At 39.8% G+C, this 10,389-nt stretch overlaps 1 protein-coding gene across 3 annotated transcripts in view; it reads left to right on the forward strand.

Annotated features, from left to right (window-relative positions):
• Positions 1–498: 498 nt before the first annotated feature.
• PPP2R5E (protein phosphatase 2 regulatory subunit B'epsilon) overlaps positions 499–10,389 on the forward strand; it is a 148,499-nt gene continuing 138,608 nt past the window's right edge. For 2 of the 3 annotated variants that reach the window (XM_024750805.1, XM_024750807.1), the window contains exons 1-2: positions 499–1,072; positions 3,491–3,654. In XM_024750805.1, coding sequence (XP_024606573.1) covers positions 3,498–3,654 — 157 coding nt within the window. In that variant the 5' untranslated portion in view covers positions 499–1,072; positions 3,491–3,497. The remainder of the gene's footprint in view (positions 1,073–3,490; positions 3,655–10,389) is intronic. The other variant, XM_024750806.1, reaches the window with a different exon arrangement.

A 10,389-nucleotide genomic window follows, 5' to 3' on the forward strand; every position in this document is an offset into this window, starting at 1 on the left:
TCCTCGAGTCCAGAAGGGCTAGCCTCGCCGCTGAAAGGGGCGGAATCAAGGGCCAGGGACGCCCCCACCCTTAGCCGACCCTTGCCCTTGGAATCCTCAGGTTGCAGACGACCGCCGCCCAGAGGATCCGCACAGCGCGGAAACCCATCGCACTGATGTCACGCGCACCCCTCCGGGTTTAAGGAGCTCCTCTCAGCCCTGGCGGCGGCGGCGGATCCCCGCTTCAGCCTACCCCACCGCCTGGCGGAAGCGGCGGCAGCGCGGCCGGAGATCTCGGTTGCATCCGGGTCCCTCTCGCCTCAGCCCAATCCTCAGCCTCCTCTCTTCCCACCCTCCTGTTTCTCCGCCCCCCCGCCGCCAATCCCCGATCGGGTCTCAGCCCAACTTGCTGACAAGGGAGTGAAGGCGGACGCCGGCCAATGAAGCCTCGCTTCCCGTTTGAAGCCTCCAGTGAGTGGGCGCTGGAGGCGGGCGCTGCTGGCCAGAAGGTTCGGTTGCGAGTGTGCCATGGACTCAGCTGCCCGGTGATATTGACAATAGGAGAGAGAAAGGGGCATTGACGGGGACTCACCGCGGGCACCGAACGGCGGCTCTGGCAGCGGCGGCTCCAGCCCCAGCGGCTCCTTCTTCTCCTTCCTTCTCTTCCTGCTGCCTCTGCGGATCTAGTCTTCCTCCCTCCCTTCCCCCCTCCCCTCGTCGTCGCTGCAGCCGCCGGGTCCGGGGCAACGAGCAGAGGCGCCGCCCGCCGGGAATGTGAGCGAGGAGCCACCGGCGGAGCCGCAGCGGGGTCGGTGCCGATTTGATGGGACGGGCCCGCGGGGGAGGATCGTGAGGCCGCCGCCGCCGCCGGAGCGCTGAGGTTCAGGTCCGGCCGTGAGGCCTAGAGGCGCCGCTGCCGCGGAACCGGAGGGACGCCGCGCCGGACAGCCGTCGCCCCGGGCTCCCTGCCGCTGACCGGACCTCCCCCCGCACGCCCCGGTCCCGCCACCCGCCCCCGCTGCGGCCCTCTCTCCCGTCTCCCGCCCCTCCGAAACCACAGATCATCTTCGGATTCTTCTCCAGAAGCTTCAAGGTAACTTCGTCCCTCCAGCACCGCGGCTCGTCTGCTTCCTTTCCTCCTTTCCTGCCTTCTACCCGACCTCCTGGGGAACCTGCGGGGCACCGGCCTGGGGAAGGCCTGGCCTGGGCCGGCGAGGGGTGCGATGGGGTGAGGTGAGGGAGAGGGAGCGCCGGTCCCACTTGTCTGATTTACCTGCAAATGCTTCTGATGATGCCTTTCATTCACTCTGCCCTCCACCCCCCTTTTTCTCCACCATCCGGCATTGGAGGCGTATTCTTGTCCCCCTTTATCCACTGACGGGGGCGGGGGGGAGGAAAGGGGGATTGGTGTAGTGAGAAGGATTCTGTAGCAGCTTATCTTCTCCAGGGCTTGGGGTGGCACGGGGTGGGGTGGGGTGGGTGGGAGCAAACGGAGTATGTGAGCATCCCTACACACCAACCTTTTCTCTGTCTTTCTCCTCCACCCCAGTACCCCCTTTGGGTTATCCTGTGCCTTGGAAATGCCCCGTGCCCAGTGCTTAGAGGATGATAAAGCTTCGGGCGTCCTAGCCCACGGCGAAACCTGTTTCCCCGGGCTTTGTACGGACCCGCTGCTACTGCACGTTCAATTCTGCAGCGCTTTAGGGTTGAGATCCTTGACGTTTATCCTGGGCCGCGGGCAAATGATTAAAACAAAATTTTTTTTTGCTACCAGTAAATCATCTTTAGAGATGGGAGATAAAGAATAAAGGAGAGACAAAAAGAGTGGAGGAGGAACAGGATTTATGGAAATCTTGTGTTGTGAGGGTTAAATGTAGTCTAAATAATTCACATACCAGATTGGAAAAGCAGCCCCTAAATTTACAACATACAAATGTGATGTGGAGCTTCTTGCAGATGCAGTTATTACGAATTTTTAAGTCATCTTACTTCTTCTATAATCATTCATGGTTTGCAATTCCTTTTTATCTATCACATTTCATTTAAGGCTAAATTAGATTGGTAAAAACTTTTTTAAAAAAGAGTACCAAACAGGACTTCAAAATTCCAAACCTCAACATCATATGGTTTTGTTTGTTTTTTGTTTATGTTTTTATTATTTTTACTTTGTCAGAATCCAGCTAATCCAGGTAACTTTTTATTCTCACACGTTCAGGAAAAAACTTAACTCTTTTAGAGGTTACAAAACACTTATGTTATGTATTGGAATGACAGGTGAGTGATTGCATTTCAGCATTTCCCCCATGTGCGTTATTTCTATTCAAGTCTGCCATTAATCTTCCATGGAGCATGGAGCCTCAGTGCCATAGAAATGATGGCATCTGTTTAAATTGGTGAATGAAACTGAGCTTAATCCTTGTTACTTTTAGGATTTCTTTACTTTTAGCCTTCATTTTAATGATTTCAGAGTGTTAAAAAAAATCCCAAATAACTGTTCAGTTCCATTAGTTTGATAGAATGAAAATTAATATTTGATGATGAACTTCAAGGGAACTCAACTTGGTTGTCTAAGTAGGCTGTGAATTTGTTTTTATTTCAACTTTGGTGTACCATTTCATCATAGTTTTGTTTATTAAGCTTTAGTAACTTCAGATGGCTTCATTCAAAAAGAAGACTTCTTTGAAATGATTTTAATTATGCCTTTTATATGTTCTGTTTAAAGTAACCTAGCTTGTCCTCCTTTGTGGTGTGGTGTAGTTTATCATAACTAACACAGCACATTGCATTAAAAGTCATGTCTTGGTAGTTGAGAAATTGTAAATTTCACCTGGCTGTGATACAGTGGTGTAGATTCTTGAAGTACCATAAGAGTTTCAACTCTAGAGCCCATTCATAATATTAACTATCTTGGGAAAATGTTTGGATGGAAATTTTGTAGCTGCAGAATAGTTGCTCAATTACTTCTGGATCTCAAGATGAGAAGAGCTGTGCAGTTAGAAAATGAGTACATGTTCAAGTATAAATGAACATCTTTTTGTTTGTTTGTTTGTTTTGCGGTACGCGGGCCTCTCACTGTTGTGGCCTCTCCCGTTGCGCAGCACAGGCTCCAGACGTGCAGGCTCAGCGGCCATGGCTCACGGGCCTAGCCGCTTCACGGCATGTGGGATCTTCCCGGACCGGGGCACGAACCTGTGTCCCCTGCATCGGCAAGTGGACTCTCAACCACTGCGCCACCAGGGAAGCCCTAAATGAACATCTTTAATGCATATCGTAGTGGGAGTAGCACAATGCATTAGCATTACAGTATTGCTTATATAGTACTTATATTCTATTTTCCACCAAGTTTTTCTGTTTTCCCATTGAACATGTGACTGCTCTTAATTGATTTTATTTGCTTTCTTTTAAACATATTCCCATTTTCAAAAATAGTGTATGGGAATTTTAGAATTTGAGTAACTCACTTGTATGCTTCTACCTCGGGAATGTGTTGATGATACTTCTTTCTTTTCAGTAGGGATATGTCCTCAGCACCAACTACTCCTCCATCAGTGGATAAAGTAGACGGATTTTCTCGGAAGTCCGTCAGAAAAGCCAGACAGAAGAGGTCGCAAAGTTCCTCACAGTTTAGGTCTCAAGGCAAGCCTATTGAGTTAACACCTCTGCCGCTGCTAAAAGGTAAGGCTCATGACCAGGTGATGGATTCCTTTTCAATTGATCTTTTTGTATCTGTATATAATTTTCTTTTTTGTAGAGTTCCATATTTGTTAAAATTCCATGTTGCAAATTGAAGAGATGGGAGGTTTCCGACATGTTGAAGTTATTGGTGTGTGATACACCCCTCCCCCTTTTAAAGGGTTCAATTTAATATAAATAGCCATGGACAAATGAAAATAAACTTATTATCAGAGAATCTCTCACATTGATAAGTAGAAAAACTGAATGCCACAGAAACTTTATGAGGTCTGGGTCTGTGTTTTTTTTATTGTCTTCTGTTGACATTTAGATGTATACATCATATGCAGTGACAACTACAAATTGTACAGATTTAATCACAGGAGGTAGACCTAGTAGAGGAGATGGTGCCATTAACTTACATATAGAAAATAATGTTTGAAATAATTCATTTTTTAAAATTGAGAAAAAATGGTCAGTAATTGATTACATGCATTTTTGTTTTCAGATAGTACAAATAGAAAAAGTATTTGATGATCATATTGTTTAGGGAATTAATATGAGAACTTTTTTTTCTAAATTAAACCTTTTACCTTTTGTTTGAGTATGTGGGTACTTTTTGTTCCTTTTAATTTTTATCTATTTGCTTTATGTTTATGAACAAGCATTGTTTGAAATGTATCCGAACATAGCATTTATAGCATGGAGCTATTAGAATCTACCGTTGAAGGTAGATTTTTGTCTGCTGAACACTTAAGAGTGAGGAGAAAGGGGACGTGAACAATACAATACACTTTACTGGCTCAGAGGAAATCAAAAAACTTGGTTGCTAGTTAGTTAGTGAACATTTATGTCTGTAACAATTTGTGAAATCAGAAGGTATTAAAAGAAAAACTGGAGTGTGACTAGAAAAGATCCTCAAAATGTAGCCTAGGATATTTCAAACTTCTGTTTTTCCCGTATGAACATTTTTTTTTTAAGGGAGGAAGATTCATAAATGAGATTTCCATGTTTATACTTGAAATTGGTAAACATGAAATGAATACTATTACTGTAAAGATGATATATCTACAGTTAATGAAGATGAGCTCTTATGAGTTTGGGGGGAGAAAATTTTGACTAAAGTTTTTGCTGGTAAAAATGAAAATAGTCTTTATGAGGCTTTGGAAGAAAAATGAAGGAAAAACTCGCTAGGGATAAAAGTAACTGTACTTGAAATACAAAGTTGGGAGGTATATTGGATTCTTTAGTAGTTTATTTAATCGGAAATAAACATGTAATAGCTAGTAGCATCTATATCTGGCAATGGACTTTATTCTGAGGAAGCAGTTTAAACTTTCTTAGGGTTAGAACAAATTTAAACTTTGTTATATTAATTTCTTGGGGCCCATGGTAAACATTTAAATTAGAACTTAACTGACCACTCAGAGCCATGGTGTTGGTTTTGTGGGTAGTGAAAGAAGCATGCGTGAGAAGAATTTGGCACATGTTTTAATATTTTGTTGTTTCTTATCTCATTTTAAAAAATTGTAATATATCTATAACATAAAATTGACCATTTTACCTATTTTTAAGTGTGCATTAAGCATGGCATTAGGTACATTCACATTGTTGTATGTCCATCACCACCACTCATCTCCAAGACTTTTCATCTTTCCCAGCTGAAACTCTGTATCCATTAAACACTAACTCCCCATTACCCCTCCCCCTAACCTCTTTGCAACCGCTGCTGTCTCTGTGAATTTGACTACTCTAGGTATCTCCTATAGGGGGAATCCTACAATGTTTGTCTCTTTTGTGGTTGGCTTATTTCACTTAGCATAATGTCCTCAAGATTCATCCATGTTGTAGCATGTGTCAGAATTTCTTTCCTTTTTAAGGCTGAATAATATTCCATTGTGTGTGTGTGTGTGTGTGTGTGTGTGTGTGTGTGTGTGTGTATATATGCCACGTATTGTTTATCCATCTGTCAATGGATACATGAGTTCCTTCCACCTTTCAGTGATTGTGAATAACGCTGCTATGAGAACATGGGTGTACAAATATCGTTTTGAGTCCCTGCTTTCACTTGGGTATATACCCAGAAGAATTGCTGGAGCATATGTTTAATTTTTTGAGGAATTGCCATACTGTTTTCCACAGCAGCTGTACCATTTTACATCCCTACCAGCAGTGCCCAAGGCTTCTTCCAATTTCTCCACATTCTCACAGACACTTGTTATTTTCTTTTCGATAATAGCCATCATAATGTGTATGAAGTAGTATTTCATTGTGATTTTTATTTTCATTTCCCTAGCGATTAGTGACATTGAGTATCTTTTCATGTGCTTTTTGGCCATTTGTATATCCTTTTCTCATATTTTAAGTGGAGTCTGATAGTATTGTAAAATTTCCAAGAATTCTGCTCTCCAAGAATATGATTTTTGTGAACTTGTATGTTTTGCCAGCATAGGAGCATTGGAGAGCAACAAGATCATATAATACTAGATACATCCACAAGCTTAAATTCCAGACAGACTAAAAGTGATTCTTGTGTAATAAGCACGTTCTGGGAAGATATTCCGGGAAGCATTCCATAAATTAGATTTCCATATCTGTAGAATAACAAAGAAGTACAATCATGTATAGACTTTAGAAGTGTGTATTTGTTCTTGATTATTATAGTGAATGTAAAGAGTTTGTTGAATAACATTTGTTTTCCTTACAATGGATTGACTTTTATTTGTGTGCCTTCTCACAACTTTAGGAGGTGGTTTATGAAATATAAGGAAAACATAAAAGGAATTTTTTTTTTACCATTTCCTTAGGAAAAACCAGTGTAAATTATATATGCATGCCAAAGGGTAGTTATTGATTTAATTTTCTATAGAATTGTTTTGACTGAATTGGAAGGTTTAAGATAATTTTATTTGGGGGTGCAATATAAACTGTAGTTGAATTTTGGGGGTTGCTTTAAAGAGTAAAGAAAAAACATGTCCTTAAGGTCTTTAATTTTAGGGGAGTTTGAAAACGGAAATTGTGTAAACATAGTAATTATGTAGCTCATCTTTTTAATATGTAATTTTTGAAAGCTCAAAAATTAGGTATTCATTAATCACTTGTTTTGTGTGTTTGCCTTATAAGAATGCTTATTATATGCATGGTAATACTTGACTGACTTATAAGTAACACTGCCATTATTTCTTAGCATTTTAAAAGTCTCTTCACTTGCAGCCCTGTAACAAAGTGAAAGGAAAGTTTCATCTCCTTTGCTCTTTTCCTAATAGGTGGGTTTTTGAAATTTGTATCAGTGATGTTATTTTTCTATAGACAGCAACACCAGCATGTAGTTTTGTGTAAATATATCAGAGTGACCTGGCTTTTCCTGCAATTGTGAAATTGCAGGATAGACCTTGACATGTAGACATTTGAGTTTTCTCCATAAAGTACTTCTGAAAATATTTTCAGAAGGTCCTAAAGTTTTTGAGCTTGAAGGACTTTTACTCATTTTCCTGATAAGGGGAATTCAGTAGAGGTTGAGTGCCTTATGTGCTTGATAAGAAAGTAAAGACTTGGATGCTTTCTGGGTGCCTGCACAGCAGGACATAAAGCAAGCTTGGACAGTTACCTAGGTAAGTCGCTGAATAAGGACAAAATAAACACTTAGGCAAATAGACACACACACATTAGTAACAATAGCAATAATAATAATAACTACTAGGGGTAGTCGTATCTGGTTAGGTGGTTTATGTTTTCTACCCATGCCGTATTTCCTTGTCGTTTTAACTTTAAACGATTATATAAGTTTAGATTTGAGTGAGATGTTTTTGAAAGCTACCACCTCTTTGAAAATGGGATTATAATGAAAGTGGCATCATTGTTGCTAGCCTCACAATTCATCATATGTTTCTAAAGCATTTTGCTCATAGTTTGGACAGTCAGTATCAAACATTCCAAAAACTTTGATGGTTGGAGGTGCTGTTCAGCAGAAACTCTTTGCCCCTTGGTGTTGAAACCTTTAGATTGGTAACGTATTTCTGTAACACTAATTCTCTGATGTTTTTTTAACTCTACACTTACGATTCAGCTTACATTTTAATTTTATAGGGTGACAGTTTGTAAGGACTTGAAAAATTCCAAGTTAAAACTAGTTTGTGTGCTTTAAAAATTATTGGATGGGATAATTCGTCTCTTTCATGTTTATCTGCTTTGTGTAGTGTAAAGGAGCATACAGATAGAATTCCCAGTTTTATAATGGACTAGTGCTCTAAACTGTATTTATAATGCGAATGATCTCCTAAGAAATAATGTCCTCGATTTTGGTGTTCACTGTCTTCCTTATAGGTTATGCCGCGGTGTCGCATGGGAGGAAGTACATGGGCTTTGTTGCCTGCAAGAGTCCTGGCTAGCTCACTAGCTGTGTTGCCTGGGGCAAGCGAGTTAGCTTTGGAAAGCTTGGTTTTCTTGTCTGTCAAATGAGGATGATAATAAAAATCAAGAGACGCGGCAGTACCACATTCAATATATTACTAACTGTTGTCATTTAACTGGGATTTCAGAAGTTACAATATGAATAATGTGAAATTATTATTTGACTTTTTGTATTTTCCTAGCAAAAAAGTTGAAACTGGAGATTTCTCTGAAAATTATGAAACAAGAGCATAGTTTTGAGGTCATGAACCTTTTTCAGCCCCCAAATACGAAGAAACAGTGTGCAAATGTGTTGAATTTAGTAGACTCGTTATTTTAAGCATCTTTACATGGCGGTTTTTCACTTTCTGCATTGGTATCCTGCCACATTTTTTAGTGTAGTGCTTTTTGACTTATTCGTTTTTTGAATAGATAATACAGTTATATGGTTCAAATTCCGAAAGATACAAAAGAATGTATAATGAAAAATCTTCCTCCCAAGTTGGTTTTCCTAATTAGCTCCCCTTCCCAGAAACAGCCAGTCATAATATACTTGTATTGTAGGTATAGGCATTCTTAAACCCTTGAATGAATTTGAAATGCATTGAGCAGGCTGAAATTTTATATGAATTTGTCCATTTTTTAAGTGGGATAATTCCATAGCATTTTTCAAATTCTCAAAGGGGTGTCTGAATCAAAAAAGTTAAGAACGATTGATCTAGTTTGTACCTTAGATTAACGATGTATGTTCTTTTTTTTTCTTTCCCATTATAGTTTATTACAAGATATTGAATATAATTCTTTGTAGGACCTTGTTGTCTTTTATCTATTTTATATATAGTAGTTTGCGTCTGCTAATCCCCAACTCCTGCTTTATCCCCTCTCCCCCCACCCGTCTTCCTCTATGGTAACCATAAGTTTGCCTTTTATGTCTGTGAGTCTGTCTCTGTTCTGTAAATAAGTTCATTTGTAATTGATGTATATTCCTTAGGCAACTAAATTGTAGTGTGAGTGTGTGCGTATGTGTGAATGGTTTTAAAAAAATAATCGTAAGCTTTGCTTTTGAACCAGAAGAACATCTGTAAGTTAATAGGTGTTAACATACAGCTTTGCAGCCTTTGAAGCAATGTGGTAATATATTTCTTTGGGGGAAGAAATTATAAGATCTTGCGCAAAACCAGTATCAAATGACACTGTTATCATGTGCGAAAGATTATACTAGTTGTAGTGAAGAGGCATTTCATTCACTTTTAGGTGAGAATTTTATATGTCTATATCTATATAGCATAATAGTTTGTTTCTGTAGCATAGAGAAAATTCCCATACAAAGTCTCATGTGGGCCAAAATAAATTGAGAGTAAGCGTTCCTGATTCGTGAATCATTTAAAAGTAGGGTAAGCAGCTTGCATTCATATCCGTCCCATCTGAGTGTGATAATTACTGCTTAGTTCTTAACTTAGGGTTCATGGATTTCTCGTTGGGGATAGGGTGTGTGCATCGTGGGTGGGCTTCAAGTTTCTAAGAACCTCCAAAAATTATATGTAAAGTTTCTGTGTAGGTGCATTTGGTTTTTTTTTTTTGGAGGAGAGAGTTCATTGCTTTCATCAACTTCTCAAAGATTTAGCTCTACCGTTCCTGCTCTTTCCCCAGAGTTAAGAGCTTTTGGCTTAGACCAAAAGATTGGGAATTATTATTATTATTGTTTTTCCTGAGTATCATGTTAGCTTTATGTGTGTGCAGATGCATTGGATACTTACCAATAAATATTGTAAGCTTTAAACAGAATTCATCATAAAATGGGTCTCTCCAGGATATAACCCATCCAGGGCATAAAAATGTTAAGGTGCCAAATGAAACCTCTCCTAAGGTGAGGTGGTCCTTTTCTACTTAGAACTTTCTTCTCTTGACTTTGTATCATTCTTCAAGTTTCAGCACAAATGGGACCTTCTTAGGGACCATCCTTCATCACTTTTAAAAATAGTCTCCTTTGACGTTTCTATCACTCTGTTGTTTTTTGCATCATATTTATAACCTGAAATTATTTTATCTTTGTTCACTTGTATGTTATCTGTTTTTCCTCCCCCATGAGAATACAATCTTTGGTGTAGAAACCTTGTTTCTCTTATCTCTAGGGGCTAGATCAGTGCCTCATACATAGTTGGTTTTCAATAAGTATTTGTTAGTAAATGAATGAACATTGTTAGTTGAAAGCATCGAGGTTATTAGTAATGGCACTATAGACATTTATTTTTCCTTTCTAAATATTAAATTTTGCCCCCCAAACCCAGGCCATGCAGATTTTATTTTAACTAGTAATTTACACAAATTTTTTTTTTTTTTTTTTTTTTT

Source organism: Neophocaena asiaeorientalis, unplaced genomic scaffold (assembly GCF_003031525.2).
Source record: "Neophocaena asiaeorientalis asiaeorientalis breed wild unplaced genomic scaffold, Neophocaena_asiaeorientalis_V1.1 scaffold140, whole genome shotgun sequence".
Classification (NCBI taxonomy): Eukaryota; Metazoa; Chordata; class Mammalia; order Artiodactyla; family Phocoenidae; genus Neophocaena; species Neophocaena asiaeorientalis.